We start from the raw sequence: 21,003 nt of genomic DNA, 5'->3' as shown, positions 1-21,003 counted from the left end.
ACTTGCATTGCAGAAGAGAAGACGAGAAAAAACAGAGTCGGCTATAGCCTAAGTTTTATATAGCCTAGGTCATTCGGCTTCACGTCTATCTCAGTTTTTTTAACCAGTAGCGACAACGGCGGCATGACGACCAAAGAGCAGCGACATTACCGATGTAAAGCTGTAACTTTTAAGGAAGATGACGATTCTGATACCGAGGTGGAGGAATTTAACCTGGAGTCAAGGAAGTCGGATGGACGCGAACTTCAGATTATACACAGCGGTCACTTTATGGTGTCTTCTCTGCACATGGAACACACGCCGAAAAAGGGCTACGATTTCGACACGGTCAACAAGCAGACCTGTCGGACATACCACTTCGGAAAGACCAGCACATCACACCTGTCAATTGATGCTTCTCTCACGAAACTCTTCGAGTGCATGACACTTGCGTACAGGTAGGGTAACGTTAGCCAAATCACATTACATCGCAAGCACTGTGCTATAGAAACAGGAGCTAATGTTACTGCAAAGACTCCTGGATTCTCAGGAGCCGGTTGCTAGGGTACTGTTGTCGCTTGCTGTAATGGTCAGCCAGCTGGTTAACTAACCAACTAACTAAGCTAGCTATCGACATGACGGAACTTAATATTGCCTTCCTGGTTTGGTTTTGGGTTTCGTATTTACGTAGGCAATGCTTTTATCGTCTGCTCATTTGGGAAATGTGGCAGTGAGTGTCAAATTTATGTTTACATATATACTTCAAAATATACATTTATAACTTATATTTAACATTAGTTTGTACCTATCGTTGACTGAGTTAACCTGATGGTTTACCCGACAAACTTGTATGAAGATCCTTGTTAGCAAGATGCTAAAAAATCACGTAGCCTATAGCCTAGAACGGAAGTTCCTGAAAATGAACCCAACTTAAAAACGAGGAAATAAGAACGTCAGGAAGCGAGTAGCACCACTCGTTTCGGTATATACAAAACAACCCATTTCAGGGCGTAAAAGAAGTATTGCATAATGTCTGAATATAAATGATTGCCACTGCTTGTATAAAGTGAAACGTAGTCTTTAATGTCACATTCTATTTTTGTTTGTTTAACCCAACTGTGCCCTTAAGAAGACGAGGAATTGTTTCTAGGCTTTGGCTATGTACGCTCCAGTATAAATAGAAACATATCAATACAGATGTAGATTATTAGCCATCAGATTTAAGGGGAAGTATTTTGAGGATCAAGAGTTCAGTTGTTTGCCTCATTTAATGGCAGAAACAAGAAGACTGGAAGGTACCATACACCAATCATTCCAGTACAAAGAAAAAATGGAGAATGGGTGTTATGTAAATGCACCGAACCCCATATCTGCCCCAGGGGCATTGCACCGAACCCCATAACTGCCCCAGTGGCGCTGAACTCTGGCTGACCCCTGCACTATGACCTCTGATGATACAGTGCATATACACTCACCAAGCACTTTATTAGGTATTTATTAGACTTATTTTTTAGACATATTTTTCTACTGCTGTAGCCTATCCACATAGAGTTATCATGCGTTGTGTGTTCAGAGATGCTCTTCTGCATACCACTGTTGTAATGTGTGGTTATTACATTAGCTTAGACCAGTCTTGCCATTCTCCTCTGACATCTCTCATTAACAAGGCGTTTCTGTCTGGGAAACTGCTGCTCATTGGATTTTTTTGTTGTTTTTTGCACCATTCCTTGCAAACTCTAGAGGCTAATATGTGTGGAAATCCCAGGAGATCAGCAGTTTCTGAGATACTCAAAACAGCCTGTCTGCCACCAACAATCATTCCACAGTCAAAGTCACTTAAATCACATGTTTTCCCCATTCTGATGGTTGATGTGAACATTAACTGAAGCTCCTGACCTGTATCGACATGATTGTATGCATTGCACTGCTGCCACACAATTGGTTGATTAGATAATGACATGAATAAGTGCTCAGTGAGTGTATGTAGGGGGCCTATAAATGTTGAATGTATGTGCGTGTACCTTGGAAAGATATGCAAAAAATCTATTTGCATTGCGCGAGTTGCCAAATTACGTGAATCTTGATCTATGAAGCACGTAGATGTTAGACATGCATTTCATATCATCCTGGAGTTTTCGGTTTGTGTTCCATACGGATTCAAGTAACATAAATGCAACTTTGGTAGAAGTATGCATATTTTCGGGTCTAACTTCTATTTGGAAGGTGTGTAACAAAACACCTTCATAAGCGGCTTTCCTTCGGGCTCAGGCGGTAAGAGCAGTCGTGTGGGCCAATGCTAGGCAGCATCTGCAGTTATAACAAGTGCAGAACTGTGCAGAGGCTGTCTGGTTGTTTTGTAGTCTGGGGTGACATTGGCTCAGGCGGTAAGAGCAGTCGCCTGGCAGTCGGAGGGTTGCCGGTTCGATCCCGCCCTGGGTGTGTCGAAGTGTCCCTGAGCAAGACACCTAACCCCCAGAATGCTCCTGACAAGCTGGTTAGTGCCTTGCATGGAAGCCAATTGCCGTTGGTGTGAATATGAATGGGTGAATGAGAAGCATCAATTGTACGGCGCTTTGGATAAAGGCGCTATATAAATGCCAAGCATTTACCATTGTTGGCTTGTCATTTCAGTGATTGGGCTCAATCAGCTTCAGACTCAAAATTTGCTGAGTACTTGTTGGGCTGGTTCAGGTCAGGCCTGTGTCAAATATGTAATTGTTTTGGATTCAAATACTTTTCCACGCTTTACTGAGCTCGTCTGATGTATTGGATCAATCGAGCATAGAAAAGAATTAGAATCTAAATCAGTCATGCATTTGACCCGGCTGTGGGCTGCAATGACGTCGCTCAGACTGTAAAAGTGTTGCGCATAAGTGCAGTTCGGTCCTCATTTCTAGCCAGAAGCAGACCCCTGTGTGGATGTCCCTACATTGCACAGACTGACTCGGCTAAGTGGGGAGGAAGCCCTTTTGGCCAGTTTGTACAACATGGCTGCGCTGGTAAAGTTTCTTCATAAGCCCGTGGAGAGTCAGGCCCATCCATGCACTAGAACAGAGCCTTAACAGATACCAGAGCATGGGGCCCATCCAGGCACTAGAACAGAGCCTTAACAGGTACCGCGCTTTGTCTCTCCTTCATCTCCTCTCTCCCTCTCTCTCTTTTGTTCTCTTTTTCTCTCTGTGTCTCTGTTTTATTATTTTGGCTATTTGGTTTGGTTTTGGGTATATTATTTTATATCTATAAAATTGTATATTATTATTATTATTATTTTTTTGGTGGGTATTAAGGAAATGGTATGTCACCTTTATTTGTTAAAATAAAGGCGAGTGAAAGCTCTCTCCTTCTCTCTCTCTCTCCCTCCCTCTCCCACTCCCTCCCACCTCTCTCCCCCCTCTCTCTGCTCTCTGAGGGAAACAGGATATTCAGGTTGTAGTAAGGGGATATTCCTGTCAGAGTCAGGGGATGTTAGGGTGTACTGAACGAGATATGTGGTGTCCTTGTTGTACAAGTCCATTCCTGCCTTACTTGCAGCCTCTAGCCTAACGGTTAAGGTACACGACTGGGACCCGCAACGTTGGTTGTACGGGTCCACGGGTGTAGCCGAATCAACGTAGTCTAATCAACTGTAATTAGCGTTTGATAAAAGCGTCAGCTAAATGTAATGATGTAACTTACAGACTTTAGCTCAGGAGGTAAGAGTATCATCTGGTTCGGTCCCCCCGCCCTGGGTGTGTCAAAGTGTCCCTGAGCAACGCACCTCCCAATTGCTCCCGATGAGCTGATTGGCACCTTGCATGGCAGTGTGTGACTGGGTGAATGAGAGGCATTAATTGTAAAGGGCTTTGGATAAAGGCGCGATATGAATGCAGTCGATTTACCGCTTACTTCAGTTACTGTCGGCCTCTGAAGTTTTTGTCTTGACTTGCAACATTATGCAATAATTACGGGAGACGGTGTGCCGTGAAGTGAGATATCGGCCACTGCTGTGCTCTGACCGCAGTGAGTCATGATTTTCAGTGGATTACTGCAATTATGCAAACGTTCTACCAACACGTTTATGAATAAAACTAGCTTAAACAACAGTGCAGTAACTCCGATTCAAACTTGTACATTTGTTATGCCGTTTTAACGACAGAAAGGAGCACTTCAGAAGTGTTGGTTGAATCAACCGAACGTAAAACGAAATAATGGATTGGCAATAAGGTTTTAAAGACTTATCGTGAGATAATTCCACTCGTTTCATTGCATCATCGCATTTGTGGCTTGAAACGGTTATTCCTGCGCTTGTCAGTGTCAGCGTCAGCGTTGAGGGCACCGATTGGTCACCCCCGGGCCCCCTGTGTCCATATCGAGTGATGCTCCTTACGGGACAAAATGTGATTATTCTTCACTCCAGTGGGATGTTGGTGTCGCCGAAATGGAAGAACTTCAAAGGTCTCAAGCTGCTGTGGAGGGACAAGATCCGTCTGAACAACGCCATCTGGAGGGCCTGGCACATGCAGTGTAAGGGCCCGCTCTGTCCACTGTCACTGCACTACAAATCCCATGATCCTTTTCACCGCTGCATTTTCACCACAGGTCTTCTATTCTTTACATTTAAATGAAGCAAGGCAAGCGGTGAGTTAACTGGTGAATCTATGAGGTGACCTCTCTGTGCTGAAAAGAACATCCTTCATAAGATTCAAGAAAATTGCCGTTTTAAAAAAAAGTCTTTGAAATGTTTGGGGCCCGTTCTTTTCTGTATGTGTTGAATACTAAAGAATTGGGCAATAAAAGGAAAATCCCAAGAACCAAATGTACATTTTACATTTACATTTTAGTCATTTGGCAGACGCTTTTAATCCAAAGCGACTTACAAGTGCATAGGTTCTACCATAAGTCAGAGCATCACATCCAGAAACTAGCAAAATACACAGGAAATGCTGTTCTAAACATAGTTGTCATCAGAATCTTTTATTTTTATTTTTATTTTTTTTTGGGGGGGGGGGGGGTTAGACAAGGATAGGGATATCAGAAAGGAGGGGCAGGGGAAATCAGGAGGGAGGACTAAGGGTACACTATGTACACTATGTTTTATGTTGATTAGGGTTTAGTAAATATTTCGAACCCCAAACATGAAATTCCACATTCTCCACACACTCATTGGATAGCACTGCATTCATGGGCACACGGGCACTTAATATATTTACATGGCTTTACAATTTTACCTTGTACCTTTTAACTTGTGTTTTATGTTGCTGTAATCTTGGGCCTCATAGCAAATGATAGCTTGCACCCTCAATGTGTGTTCCAAGGACTGTTGCCTGGTCACTGTGTGGAATTGCTTGCCAGGACATTTAGTGGAGGCAGAAACACTGGGGGTTTTCAAGACCAGGCTTGATAAGTTGTAGATACTATTTATCTGTCAGGCAAACTAAGCAGTAGGTACACTTTAGTGGTAGGAAAGCATTGCTGGGCTCAATGGCCTGTTCTCATCTTTATGTTATGTTATTTTATGTTAACTAAATAAACATATATACAGTGGGGTGAAAACATTTGGGCACCCCTGGTTTACAAAGAAAGCAAACCTGAACTCAAAATGGTACAGAGTTAAGCATGAGACCTTTCTGCAAATTTTAAAGCAAGGTTGCTTTTTATCTAAATGTTTTACTGTTTATGAATTTTTTAAAAAAGGGGGGAGGGCCCTGTGCAAAAGTTTGGGTCATTTTCATGATTATTCTCTGTTGCTTTTAAAAAAGATGATTCTAAGGCCCAGACCCAGGTGTTCGTTGGTAACTCCTTACCCGTTAATTGAGACATTGAAGTTGAAGAGAGTTTGGGTATGACAGCAAGACAATGATCCAAAGGATTCCTCAATATCAACCATGAAGTACCTCCAAGAAAGACGGATGAATGTTGTGGAATGGCCACCACAGTCGCCAGACTTGAATACTACTGAAAATCTCAAACATGCCGTACATGGAAGGAGGCCGAAGAATATTCTTGAGCTAGAGGTTTTTTGTCAGGAAGAATGGGGGGAAAATCCCAAAAGCGAGAATTTGAAGACTCAAGCACTAACTAACTGGTAGGGCTCCCAAACTTCTGCACTGGGTCGTTTTCCTTTTTTAATTATTTTGAAACTAATCTTGCTTTAAAATGAAGAAATGTGTCATTGTGTACCATTTAGAGGTAAGGTTCACTTCTGTTCACTTCGATATTAATTGTAAAAGGCTTTTTGAGCAGGGGTGCCCTCAATTTGTACACTACTGTATACTCAGTGAGCACTTTAATAAATACCTAATAGACTGCTGTAGCCTATCCACTTAAAGCTTTGACACGTTGTGTGTTCAGAGATGCTCTTCTGCATACCACTGTTACCATATGGGGGGCGACATGGCTCAGGCAGTAAGAGCAGTCGTCTGGCAGTCGGAGGGTTTGCCGGTTCGATCACCCGCCCGGGCTGTGTCGAAGTGTCCCTGAGCAAGACACCTAACCCCTATTTGCTCCTGACGAGCTGGTCGGCGCCTTGCATGGCAGCCAATCTCCGTTGGTGTGCGAGTGTGTGTATGAATGGGTGAATGGGAAGTATCAATTGTACAGCGCTTTGGATAAAGGCGCTATATAAATGCCAACCAACCAACCATATCACAGCGTGGTTATTTGCATTACTGTCACCATCCTGTCAGCTTCTACCTGTCTGGTCTTTCTCCTCTGACCTCTGTCATTATCAACAAATTTCTGCTCCCAGAACTGCTGCTCACTGGATGTTTTTTTTTTTTTAATTTTTTTTTTTTTGCGCACCATTCTCTAAAAACTATTGAGACTGTCACATTTCTTCCCCGTTCAGCCACATGATTGGCTGATTAAAGCTGGTGTACATGTCTACCTAATAAAGTGATCACTGAGTGTGTATATATAGATGGATGGATGGATGGATAGACAGAACGAATGTCACAGGTCCCTGTTCTCTCCTCTCAGACGTAGAGAAGAGGGAGAATCCCATCTGCCACTTCGTCACTCCTCTGGACGGATCCATCGAGACCGAGGACCGTCGCCGCCCTGAGGTAAGCCCCCCCCCCCCCTTTTTAGCGGGCGGCTGAGAACTCCTCCGGAATGGGCTTCCCTGACTCCGTGACTTCATGACCAACGTGACGGTCCCCCAAGTATGATGAAATCGTACATGGATCTGTAGAGAGAGCAAGGGATTTGTTCTGTCCTGTGGCTTTTGGGTTATGTGTCATATCCTTTAGCATGTAGGTACAAGCCACAGTTCCTCACCTCTCGGGCGTGCGTGAAGGAACACATTTGTTGCCACGACGAGGAAGTGGTATGGCTTGGGGGGGTTTGATAGACAGCTCTCAACCTGAGCAACTACTGTCCTGGGTACTGTGCAGGATGGCAAGCTTCTTTATGAAGAAATCTATTTTTGCATTTTCTCTCTTTGTTTCCCTTCCTTCTAGGCGATTTACACAGATGGGAAGAGCTGGATAAGGGGACTTGACGTAGTGCGAGAATACCACAAATGGAGAACATATTTCAAGAAAAGGGTAGAGTGATTTTTTAAAAGAGTTTTCACACACAATGCACCAGATTTTCCACATTTGATAATCTCCAGTATATCTCACTGATCGAGGTGTTGTTTATATACATACGAGACGTGACTTGGCCCTGGAAGTCTAGTGGTTCAAGCCCCGGTGTAGCCACAATAAGATTTTTGCAGATTGTAGATCTGCCCTTTACACAACTGGATTTATTTTCTGAAATGTGTTTACATTTTATTTTATTGATCTAAATTATAAACTCGCCTCACAGCAAGGAGGTCCTGGGTTCGAATCCCCGTCGGCCGGGGCCTCTCTGTGCGGAGTTTGCATGTTCTCCCCGTGTCTGCGTGGGTTTGCTCCGGGTACTCCGGTTTCCTCCCACAGTCCAAAGACATGCAGGTTAGGCTGATTGGAGAGTCTAAATTGCCCATAGGTGTGAGTGTGTGAGTGGATGGTGTGTGTGCCCTGCGATGGACTGGCGACCTGTCCAGGGTGTATTCCTGCCTTTCGCCCAATGTATGCTGGGATAGGCTCCAGCCCCCCTGCGACCCTGTTCAGGATAAGCGGGTTCAGATAATGGATGGATGGATAAATTATAAACTGGAATCAGAAGGACACATCAGGAGGATCAATGTGTGGACATCTGGCTCTGGAATCAAAGCCATTTCTGGAAAATAAAAGTGGGGAAAGAAACAATGCTAAATTAGAATATTTTACTGAACGAATTTACAGAAGAAAATTATAGAAACACATAATTTTATGCTGCTCTGATTGGTTACTAATTAACTCTTGAGGGGCAGCCTTCTATATTCCATAGTGATGATGTCACGCTGTGTGTAATGATGTCATCAGCGCTGTCGTTAACACAGATCTATTGTTGTCATAGTTACAGAAGCACAAGGACGAAGATCTCTCCGGCCTTCTCAAGGTACGCTCTCCATTGTATTGCAGCCATTTTCATTATTCCACAGAATAGCTTTTTTAAAAGTATACATTAGCACGGCTCCGCCGATTGGTCGAAACCGGAGTCGACTTCTCCGCTTTTACATGTGATTTAACGCTGACCTAACATCGGCGGCCAGCCGGTTGGTGAGAGGACATTTTAAAATGAACCGGTTGGTCAGTTGCTCTACCATCCTGACGAATCACATTGCGAGATCTTGCCACTGGCGCTGTTACGACAGCGCTTTGGCTCGAGCTCAAAGGAAGCTTTCAGCAGGCTGGCTAAAGCATGCTGACGAGACGCCATATTTCACAATGCTTTCTTTACCGTCTCGTTGTCCTCTTGCGTTTGATTCTCGACCATGAGTTTCTATTTTTCCTTCTGGACACGTTTTAAATGCGTAAGGTGTCTGATGGGTCCAGGAGAGGAAACGACGGGAATCCGTGTTTAATCCTCCATGTGTTTTTTATGAATGGAACTAAAGGTTAAAAACAAGACGTGTGTAGGGAGGAGGTGGGGTGGGGTGGGTTGTGGTGTCATGGCGCCTCTCTGTGAGGTGAGTTATTCGTGTTTTATTTTTTATTATATTAATATTTTCTGTCATGCACACCCAGGGATCGGAAGACCAGTTCTCCCTGTTCGGGGAGATCTCGGCGGACATCTTGCAGAGCGATGAGATGGGAGTGCGCCGTGGCCTCGCCCGGCAGCTGGACTCCCCCATTCCCATGGACATGGACTCACTGTTCGACATCGAAGTGCTGATGTCGGAGAGCTCGGACACGCTGTTCTCCACGCTGGCCTCCCATCAGACCCTGAGCGGGCCCAACCCCAGGGACATGGGTGTGTTTCCCCCCCCCCGACCCTCTCCCCTGCCCCCCCGACCCTCGCCCCTGCCCCCTCGACCCTCGCCCCTCGCCCCTGCCCCCCCGACCCTCTCCCCTGCCCCCCCGACCCTCGCCCCTGCCCCCTCGACCCTCGCCCCTGCCCCCTCGCCCCTCGCCCCTGCCCCCCCGACCCTCGCCCCTGCCCCCCTGACCCTCGCCCCTGCCCCCCCTGACCCTCGCCCCTGCGCCCCCGACCCTCGCCCCTGCCCCCCGAACTCGCGACCGGACGTACGTTCGGGATGGCAAACGTTAGCTAACGTTCGGCAACATTTTCAGTTCTGTAACTTACGGGTTTATGGTGTGATTGGGGTCTCAACACCTGACTTTTTGTGTATCTCAGAAACTGCTGATCTCCTGGGATTTTCACGCACATTAGTCTCTAGAGTTTGCAAAGAATGGTGCAAAAGAACATCCAGTGAGCAGCAGTTCTGCAGACAGAAACGCCTTGTTAATGAGAGACGTCAGAGGAGAATGGCCAGACTGGTCAAGGCTGACAGTAACACAAATAACCACACATTACAACAGTGGTATGCAGAAGAGCATCTCTGAACACACAACGCATCATAGCTCTTTAAGTGGATAGGGCTAGAGCAGTAGAAGTCTCAAAAAATATTAAATACCAAATAAAGTACTCGGTGAGTGTATTTGGCCGTTAAAGTACACTTTAATCAATGTAATACTTGTTCTTACCTTTAAAAATAAATCACAGGTGAACAATAAATTAGCTAGTTGTTGTTCGACCTAAGTTGCATCTATTTTTATTAAGAAGGAGATGGTGGTGAATAAAATGGAGTGTTAATTTAAACGTAGTTTGCCGCGAACGTTCGCTGCCTTGAACGCACTCATCCATTTTGGCTCAGTCAGTTCACAAAGTGAAATTATAATATATTCCTCACTTGACAAATGGCTGTCATATTCTATGCACATCATGTTGCTAAAGGTACAATAGGTAATTTTTAACTTCTAACGGTCAAGAGAGGAATAGCAGCAACAAACGCCTTCAGACCACAACAGTGTTTATCCCATTCCCTTCTCTGTGAACGCGCTGACGTTGAAACGCCATTGGCTGTGGCAATTAGAACCACTTTTCAACCAATGAGCTTGAATTGTTGTACAGCGATACGATGTTTAGGTACAGAGTGCCGGCCCGTCAACTGCATATTTTGAAACCCGAATTTAAGGACTATAAACACAGGCAGAGTGTGAGTCAACATGTCAGTGAGCCTTTTTCAGTGATAGGAAGGGATTTACAATGGTCTTGTAACTGAAAGCTGACTAGCCCGACCCTTGCTCGCATCCTTCTTGAAGACCCCCCAGGTCAGTTGACCCCTGACCCCTGACCCCTGACCCCAACAGCCACACACCTTTTGCCGGAAACTAATTCCCTTTCCAAACCCCCATCAATCCCCATCAACCCCCATCAAAGCCACGACACGGCCAGAAGTTACAGTTGGGTTAAAAACTAATTAAAGAATAGCTCAAAGTTTCATGTGGAGAGCAATGGTGAAATTGACTTTATTCAGTGTTAACTTGATTAGCTTGCTAGCACATTGCGCATTGCTGTACTGCCAAACAGCGCTGGCATTTTCAGCAAGGTTAGCTCGTTAGCGCTTTGCACATTGCTCTACTGACAAACAGCGCTGGCATTTTAAGCAAGGTTAGCTTGTTAGCACTTTGCGGGATGTGATGATGACAAGCAGCGTTAGCTCTTAGCAATGTTGAAGAGGCTTTTCCGGTCATCCTTGCGCAAGGTTCAGTGTTTGTGGATTTGGGGGCCCGGTCCTGCTCTCACGCCCCCTCGCCCTCTCGCCCCCTTATGAAGCGCACAGCGGGAACGCGGATATGATCCAGCCTGGTCTCGGCAACCTGCAGCCCAACCTGGACTTCTCCCTCGACACCTTTGAGCTGTTTCAAGGTAACCCAGGACTACGCACTCCGCGAATCGCGTGCCACACCGGCCGTACTGCATGTACTGCGTACTGTGGCGCTACGTACTACGCACGACAGTAACCGTGCTATGGTTTTCTGTCCAAATCCGGTGTGCAAAATGCAGTCCCTAAATAAATTACTGACTTTTAGAAGCACTGTACGTTTGAAAAGATTTTCAGTGGGGGGGGGGGTTAACGATTAGCTTTTATTTTGATATTGCATGAAATATTAAGGGGCGGCATGGCTCCAGCCCCCCTGCGACCCTGTTCAGGATAAGCGGGTTAGGATAATGAATGAATGAATGAATGAAATGGATGAATGAATTGGATCAAAATAATCAAAGCGAATGGTAGAGAAATTTGAGATTTACACCCCTAACATATATAATGCAAGCAATATACTGTATATATTAATATACAGTATACATATTACTTAAATGCATAGAGGAGCAGAGTCAGTGAGTATTGGTACGTGTTTGACGGTCTTTCTGTTCTGGCTTTCTTCAGATTTGTTCCACAGCTACCGTCAGCCCACCCCCTCTACCTCCTTCCCCTCCTCTGCTGTTCCCGCCTCCCACCCTCCGGTACAGAACCGCCCCTTCACCCGACCGCCATCTATGGAGCAGACCTGGGTCAAATACGTACGCTAATTGTTACGGGTTGAAATACTTCTCTGTGCTCGATTGATCTTGCCTTGTGCAAGTCAGCTAAGCGAGAGGACCTGCGGTTGGCACTTTTTGAGAGTATTTCAATACACCAGACAAGTAAAGCATAGAAAAGTATTTGAATCTAAAGCAATTGCGTATTTGTCCCAGGTCTGCTGCTTTAGACTGGTCTCCAAGTAAAGGCCTGTCCGCACCAAGAACTCTTAACTACAACCATAACTGCAACCATAACAATAGCCATTAGTACAACCATAACAACGTGGGCATCCACACCAAGAACCATAACTACAACCATAACAACGTGGGCATCCACACCAAGAACCATAACTACAACCATAACTACAACCACAACTATAACCATAACAACCATAACAACGTGAGCATCCACACCAAGAACTATAACTATAACCATAACCATAACTACAACCATAACTACAACATAACGTGGGCATCCACAGCAAGAACTGTAACTATAACTATAACCATAACTACAACCTTATCGTCGTGGGCATCCACACCCATGTAAGTACTCTTTCGGCTGTCATCTCACGTGACGCCCAGTACATTCGGATTAATTTTGATTGGCTGTCAGTGTTTAATTGTATTGTTCATTCAGCCAGAAAATATCGTTCGTCACTGTCATTGTTGTTGTAGTTGTGGGGTGGACTCTACTATCCACGGGAGGTAGTGTGATCTTTTAAAACTGCACATTTGTAGTTATCGTTATAGTTGTAGTTCTTGGTGTGGAGAGTGCTCATCTCGGATCAGGCTTCCCCTGTCTGCACCCTATTCCCATCTACTAACGGGTGAAACTGATCCTAGATCAGTAGTGCTGCAGTCCGTGTTGACTGCCTTGTGATGTCATTTCAGACCTCCCTGCTGCCCTCCGTGACTACATCACCCAAGATTCCATCTGCCAGCGTGTCCAATCACATCGGAGGAATGCGTTGCGCCCCCCCCTACCCCGGGACCTACCCCCCTCTGTTCTCCGCACCCCCCACCCCTGTTGCCACCGTCCCGCTGGCCCCTCGGCTCCCAAATGCTGCTCCCCGCCCCTCTCTAGTTCAGAGGCCAGTGGCGAGGTGGGACCCGGCCGTGGGCAGCCGTTTGCCCCCCTGCACTGCCGTCCGTTCCCCCGCCCCCCCTAAAGTCGCCCCGAAACCCGCTCGGCCGTCCGCCCTTCCCCTACCCAGAATGCCCCAGAAACCCCGAGTGCTGCCCCGGCCCGTCGCCGAGGGAACGCCGCCCCCCCCGGCCTTCACCGCCCCCAAGCCCCGGCAGGCGGGCGCCTCCAACCCGCGGGCCCGACGCGTCCCCAACATCGTCCCCAACATCGTCCCCAACATCGTCCCCAACATCGGCCCCGCCCGGCCCCGCCCAGCCCCGCCCCTCTTCATCACAGGTGAGGACACCTGGGGCTTGTTAGTTCTACTCCGAGCTCCCGCCCATCAGAGTGGGAAAAGTGGAGAGGAAAAGAAGTGAAGACGTGGGGGGGGGGGTGGGAACTGAGAAAAACGGGAGTTAGGCGGATGGAGTGTCCTTGCTCCTTTCAGACGTCAGTTTGAAGCCTTGTCAGTTACAGTCACAGACGTGGCAGACGGGGAGAGGTGGATCCACAGGTCAGTTACAGACGTGGCAGATGGGGAGAGGTGGATCCACAGGTCAGTTACAGACGTGGCAGATGGGGAGAGGTGGATCCACAGGTCAGTTACAGACGTGGCAGGCGGGGAGAGGTGGATCCACAGGTCAGTTACAGACGTGGCAGACGGGGAGAGGTGGATCCACAGGTCAGTTACAGACGTGGCAGACGGGGAGAGGTGGATCCACAGGTCAGTTACAGACGTGGCAGATGGGGAGAGGTGGATCCCCAGGTCAGTTACAGACGTGGCAAATGGGGAGAGGTGGATCTACAGGTCATTTACAGACGTGGCAGACGGGGAGAGGTGGATCCACAGGTCAGTTACAGACGTGGCAGACGGGGAGAGGTGGATCCACAGGTCAGTTACAGACGTGGCAGATGGGGAGAGGCGGATCCACAGGTCAGTTACAGACGTGGCAGATGGGAAGAGGTGGATCCACAGGTCAGTTACAGACGTGGCAGATGGGGAGGGGTGGATCCACAGGTCAGTTACAGACGTGGCAGACGTGGCAGATGGGGAGAGGTGGATCCACAGGTCAGTTACAGACGTGGCAGACGGGGAGAAGTGGATCCATAGGCGGATCATTTATACGTCTGGCTTTCTGAAAAAATACTTCCGCGCCCGTGTTTTCTGGCTCAAAGGAAAGGTTGGGAGTTCCTGACTTCTGCTTCTAGCTCCTTAAAGGAACGTTTAAAGGGTCGGAATGTCCTTAAAGATGGCGGAGCTCGATCGGTTTCCGAGTCAGGAGCGAGGGGAGGATAAGAGTGGAGAAAAATCAGCGGTTGGAATGAGCCCCTGGCTCTTTTTCACCCCCTCATCCCTCCATTAAAGGCTCACTAGTTAAAGGCGGTTGCTAATAAAAGGCTAGTGTACATTACATTAATGGCATTTGGCAGTCACTCTTTTATCCAGAGCGATGTACAGTTGATTAGACTAATCAGGAGAGACAGTCCTCCCCTGGAGCAATGCAGGGTTAAGGGCCTTGCTCAAGGGCCCAACGGCTGTGCGGATCTTATTGTGGCTACACCGGGGATCGAAGCAAAACCATGAAGATATGCCATGATTATTCTCCTGACAAGAATAATCCTTATAAAAGGACTTCAAAGGGGAAAATCAGTGTTTAAAATAAGCGTTCATTCTTCTTCTTTGTTTTCGATAACAAGACTTCATGGGAGTCCTTGCTCAGCTCACCACTCACCACTCACGGGCAAGATATTGAAACTAATACCAAACATTTGGCCAAATAAAGCATGCCTAACTGCCTAACTGCTGTACTGGACACTGCCACGTTCACTGTGACACAGGCCCAGTGTCAGAGGTCAGTGGGCTAAGCAACGTTGTCGCCAAAGTTACCTCAGCGGCAGAGCCAAGCGTGAAAAAAGAACAAAAACTATGAGTACCACCATCCCCCAAGGTACTCTGGTGCCACCCATGTAATTATTGTTCAAAGGCAGCCGAGGAACTTCCTGTGGAAAACGACTGAGGCTAAGGCTTAGTTCCACGCTAAGTGGTGTTGCTAAGGGCGGCCTGTAGCGTAGTGGTTAAGGTACCTGACTGGGACCCGCAAGGTGGATCCCCGGGGTAGCCACATTAAGATCCGCACAGCCGTTGGGCCCTTAGGCAAGGCCCTTAACCCTGCATTGCTCCAGGGGGATATTGTCTCCTGCTTAGTCTAATCAACTGTACATCACTCTGGATAAGAGCGTCTGCTAAATGCCAATAATGTAATGTAATGTAATGATTAAATGTCAGGAGTGCCACCGGCCCCAATGAATGTGGGTGCAGGAAGCAGCCCATCAACGTACACGTGAAGATTTAACCTCACCTCCCTGTCAAATTATGCTCTAATTGAGTCAGTTTGGTATCAAATTTTTTTATTTTCTTCTTAAATATTGAGTGGCCCTACAGGAGTGCTGGAGCCATGGAGATATGTAATTGGCTTCTGCTTACCGGCTCCATGGGTTCCTATGGGTGTTGCTCAATGGTCCAAGTTTGACAAATTTTGGGGCTTTTTGCCACCAGAGCACGTGCACTGGGTACCTAAACGTGACGGGATGAATAGGAATGAAAAGATTCTGTGTGGCTCTGGAGAGGAAAATAGTCCCTGGAGAGTAATTAGTTCAGTGTGAAGAAATGTTTTTATTTAAAAGTAAAAATAGTATAATTTTGCCAGGCTAAATGTATAGTTTTTATAGACTTCAATGTGGAAATTTGCTTTTAGCCACTAGAGGCTACAAACTGGAGTTTGTGCGCTTCAGGGGTAAGGTCAATCCTTGGTCCCCTGACGTCAGGAACCGCTTTTCATTTTGCATGTCTATAGCTTCTTTTCCACCAGAGGGCAGTGTTGCCACAGGCATTTTGTGTTCAGTCTTCCTCTGCGTTGTCGGTGAGGTGCCCAGCCACTGGAGGACTGAAGTCCCGACTCTGTCCGAGCGTGCGTTTAGCCCTTTCAGTCCCGAGCGCGATACCAAGAGGCTCCACCCCAGTCCCACATGCTCTTGGCATCGGTTGAGAAAATATTGGGAAAAGGTTCGCGGTAGTCACGCTGGAGTTGCCCGTACGCCCGCTCTCGGCACAAAATGGCCTCTGAAATGTTCGCCTCTGCCCTTTGACCTCGCCAGGTGCCTTCCCCGCCCACAGCGGCACGGTCATCATCGCACCCAGCCCTCTGCAAACAGAAGCCCCGCCCCCTGCCAACATCGTCATCGCCCCTGGCGACATCGCTCAGGTGACGGACCTATTTCCCGCTCTTTCCGTCCCTAAAATGGCCGCCGTTTTTTTTTTTTTTTTTTTTTGCCGCTCCGGGGGTACTGAGCTATTGCCTTAACGTGTGTCTCGCAGGGCTGCCGTCAAAGTTCGGCCGAGCAGAAGAGACGCTTCAGCATTAATCTGGGCTTCCGCACCCTGTGCACCCTGGTTCCTACGCTGAAGACCAAGTCCTCCTCTAAACCTGTAAGAATAGAACACCTTTGTATTCCAAAAACTTTTTTTTTCCCTCTTTGACAATGGTTGTGACTCACTTTGAATCAGCTGCCTCCTATTAGTATATTTAGTTAGTATTATATATGTATTTTATCTTACTTTTTTTTTTATTAGAAAGATTATGTTGTCTCTCTCTTTATCTCACTCGCACACACACACACACACACACACACACACATTCACTCTCACACACAGGTCCTGTGGTTAAGTAAGCAAGAACTAAAAGATGCATGGTTCTGTTTTTTTCTTAATTATCAGGTTACAGATTGAAAGTTTAATATATGTAATTACATCAGTTTAAACTGCTGCTAAAATTTGGGTTGGGAAACCAGTTTCCTGGCTTTGTAGTTAAATGCATTGCCCAGTGTCTGCAAGGTTATGTGAGTGAAGGGGCACGCAGCAGGTAGTCACCTCATTTCAATCATCTATGGTTCAGGCAGTAACTTCTACAACTGTAAGCTCAATTAACCATAGATGTTTTGGGTTGTGTTATATCAGACAGTAATGTCAATTAACCATAGATGTTTTGGGTTGTGTTATATCAGACAGTAATGTCAATTAACCATAGATGTTTTGGGTTGTGTTATATCAGACAGTAATGTCAATTAACCATAGATGTTTTGGGTTGTGTTATATCAGACAGTAATGTCAATTAACCATAGATGTTTTGGGTTGTGTTATATCAGACAGTAATGTCAATTAACCATAGATGTTTTGCATTGTGTTATATTAGACAGTAATGTCCATTAAGCATAGATGTTTTGGGTTGTGTTATATCAGACAGTAATGTCAATTAACCATAGATGTCTGTGTTGTGTTACATCAGACCATAAGCTCAATTAACCATAGATGTTTGGTTGCGTTAAGTTGTGCAGTAACCTCGTTATCTGCGGTACTGGACCCTTGCTGTTTGGGTTTTTAAGCAGGTTACGAACGCGGCCACTCTGCAGAAGACTGTGGAGTACATCGGCAAGCTGCAGCAGGACAGACAGCAGATGCAGGAGGAAGCCCGGCGTCTCCGAGAGGAGATGGAGGAGCTCAACGCCTCCATCAGGTAGGGCGCTGTGCATGACATCATCATTCAGCGCCATTCAGCAATACGAGATCTCTTCCACCTCCGGGGAATGTCAGGCACAGACAGCGAGTAATGCCATTGAGCTTAAAGACAAGCTGAAATCAAAGTTCATTTTTATCTCAGTTTAGTCGAGTCTTCATAACCACACTAACACGTCTTAAAGGTATATATTCCAAAAAATGCATATGTATTAATACATTTATGTATTTAAGTATTTTTAGGATTTAGTTAAGTAACTTTTTTTTCTTTTTTTTTACCCACTGGATTTCTTTCGATTTTTAATTCCCACTTCCGTTCCCAGCTTGTCTTTAATGGAAATGTTTCAGAGACAATGTAACATGACAAAATTAAATATTCCTGTGATATTATAATGTATCTGCCTCAACAACAAATAATCTTTGGACACTGTCAAATATTACTTTATTGAGTGTTTTAGCATCTGAAATATAGCATAGTTGGTCATACACATATACATGTATCTGGGGAGATGAGGTCATTGTGAGTGTGTGAGTGTGTGAGTGTGTGAGTGAGTGAGTGAGTGAGTGAGTGAGTGAGTGAGTGAGTGAGTGAGTGAGTGAGTGAGTGAGTGAGTGAGTGAGTGAGAGTGAGAGTGAGAGTGAGAGTGAGAGTGAGAGAGAGAGAGAGAGATCATCATCATCATCATCATCATCATCATTATGCGCCTGTGTTCTTCCCAGTTCTTGTCACCAGAAACTCCCGGCCACAGGTGTGCCTGTTACACGGAATCGGCTCGACTGCATGTGGGACAGGTTCAACGAGTACGTGAGGAACAGAACTCTTCAGAACTGGAAGTTTTGGATTGTATCTTTTTAACTGAGCATCTATATACGATCTATAAAGCTAAGAAGGGAGATGGGTTTATGGCAGTTTAGGTTTTAAGTTTAGGGTAAATGTGAATGTGAATTTATTGTGCAATCATTCATATTACATATTACAATTTTAGAGCAACAGTTTTTCCCCTAATTTAAATTTGTTCTGATCTCAGTATGTTAAAGCTACAGCGTAGCATTGAGCAGAGGTAGCCAACCACAGTGTCTCACCTCAAATACAACAACCACTACAGAACCAAGAAACCAGGAGTGAGCTAACTGTGCAATTGACTGCTTTAATTGATCAATTAAGTGCTGAATAACAGCACTAACCAGCATGCCCTGTGGCTCTCCTGAAGCAGGGTTGGCCAGGTCTGGCATAGAGGTTGGAGACTGCACAAATTAAGGAAATGCACGCAATTGAATGAAAAAATGAAAAGTGAAAAGGGGTGTGGAAAATGCTCAACTTACACTGACATGAGGACAGTTCAGTCAACCTTGATACCGTAACATTGGTTCATATAATGCTTTACAAATAACGTTGTTATTATTATTATTATTATCCATCCATCCATCCATCCATTATCTGAACCCGCTTATCCTGATCAGGGTCGCAGGGGGGCTGGAGCCTATCCCAGCATACATTGGGCGAAAGGCAGGAATACACCCTGGACAGGTCGCCAGTCCATCGCAGGGCACACACACCATTCACTCACACACTCATACACACTACGGGCAATTTAGACTCTCCAATCAGCCTAACGTGCATGTCTTTGGACTGTGGGAGGAAACCGGAGTACCCGGAGGAAACCCACGCAGACACGGGGAGAACATGCAAACTCCGCACACAGAGGCCCCGGCCGACGGGGATTCGAACCCAGGACCTCCTTGCTGTCAGGCGGCAGTGCTGCCCACTGCACCATCCGTGCCGCCATTATTGTTGTTATTATTATTATTATTATTATTATTATTATTATTATTATTATTGTCCAGCCTGAAGCCCCTAAGCTTCAGTACACCTCAAACACTGTACACAGACTTCTTTTTCAGTACATTATGTGCAATGCACAGGGCGAGCTAGACATGAATAAGTACCCTTTGCTTTGCAGTTTGACCCTTGACCCTCATCCTCCACAGTTCAGCATCATCATCAAACCGCTGTTTGAGTCGTTTAACAGCGCGGTGTCCACCGCCAGCGTATTAGAGCTGCGTCAGACCACCCTGCTATGGCTGGAGCAGCACTGCAGTCTGCTGGCACTGAGGCCCAGTGAGTGCCTTACAGTACACTGCATTACACTGCACCTTATTACACTGCAGTACACCGCTCTATACTGCACTGCATTGCACTACACTGCGCCTTATTACACTTCACTGTATTACACTGGTCTACACCGCACCTTATTACACTGCAGTACGCTGCACAGCATTACACTGCATCTTATTACACTGCACTGCACTACACGGCTGTACACTGCACTGTATAACACTGCTCTACACTGCATTACACTGCACCTTATTACACTGCACTGTGTTCCACTACATTAGACTAGACTACACTGCACTACACTGCACTGAATTTTGTTGCTCTACAGTACTCTACACTGCATTGCCAGGGAGTAACAATAAAGAGCGATCCAACCACAGCTTCCAAGAACCTAGTTTTGCCAATTGATAAGAAGTCGCCCCCTCGTGATATCTATATATTCACTTAAAAATCCTATTTTCCCATTGGACTTTCCCATTGGACTTTATTTTTACATTATTTTTTCTGAGGTCTGGAGATCTACCATCCTGTAGGTTTTCATTTCATCAACTGTAATTTGGCACACCTACTGTGTTTTGTTAGGGTTGGTGTGAAAAGCTACAGGAAGGTAGGTCTCCAGAAACAGGGTTGGGCAGCCCTGCTCTAGCGGCTGAAGGAGTTTTTTTTGCTTTGTTACGGCTGGAGTAAAAACATTCAGGACGGTAGATGTTCAGGAACAGGGCTGGCTATCACTGGTGTTATTAGGACCTGGGTTGTGCTGCAGTTCATCCTCCTGTCCACACGGTGGCAGTCAGCGCTCAGCTCACGCTGTTTGTCTCTGTGGTTTCTCCCAGTGGTGTTGGACGCCCTGCTGCAGCTGAGCACCTCCAGCTCCATCCTGACCGACCCCGGCCTGCTCCCGGCAGAGGCCGGTCGAGCGGTGGGGCACTCGGCTGGGAACGCAGCCGAACCGTAGCCACGACGACCGGGAGGGCGATAAGAAGGGCGGGGTCAGGGGGGCAGGGGGGCAGAGGGGCAGAGGAGAGCTGCCTTAACTTCTCTGTGACCTTTAAAACGGCTCTGACGCTGCCCGCCTCCATCCCGGACCCTTGTCTTGTACTGTACCTCCGAGCCTGTAGGCGGCGCTGTTTACACTTCCTGCTGCTCTCTCTGCATGGGCCTTCTTTTACTGTTACCCCGTCAGAGGCTGCCTTCTCAGGTGAACTGGGTCGACCTCCATCTTTATCTGCGCATTGGGGCAAATGTTCCACTTCGAGAACAGGATCTGGAGGGAAGCTATTCCATAACTGAACT

The 21,003-nt window shown here is 46.5% G+C and overlaps 1 protein-coding gene across 1 annotated transcript; it reads left to right on the top strand.

The window, feature by feature from the left end:
• On the top strand, nucleotides 1–20,669 carry LOC133141609 (MLX-interacting protein-like). The gene is made up of 15 exons (XM_061262174.1): nucleotides 1–437; nucleotides 4,376–4,482; nucleotides 6,937–7,022; nucleotides 7,419–7,505; nucleotides 8,386–8,427; nucleotides 9,057–9,282; nucleotides 11,149–11,241; nucleotides 11,762–11,838; nucleotides 12,790–13,321; nucleotides 16,166–16,287; nucleotides 16,401–16,511; nucleotides 17,468–17,595; nucleotides 18,315–18,438; nucleotides 19,584–19,713; nucleotides 20,544–20,669. Exons 1-15 carry the CDS (start codon nucleotides 124–126, stop codon nucleotides 20,663–20,665), a joined length of 2,301 nt encoding a protein of 766 aa, XP_061118158.1. The 5' UTR covers nucleotides 1–123; the 3' UTR covers nucleotides 20,666–20,669.
• The last annotated feature ends 334 nt before the right edge of the window (nucleotides 20,670–21,003 follow it).

Source organism: Conger conger, chromosome 12 (genome assembly GCF_963514075.1).
Source record: "Conger conger chromosome 12, fConCon1.1, whole genome shotgun sequence".
NCBI lineage: Eukaryota > Metazoa > Chordata > Actinopteri > Anguilliformes > Congridae > Conger > Conger conger.
This window is presented reverse-complemented; position numbering and strand designations above follow the sequence as displayed.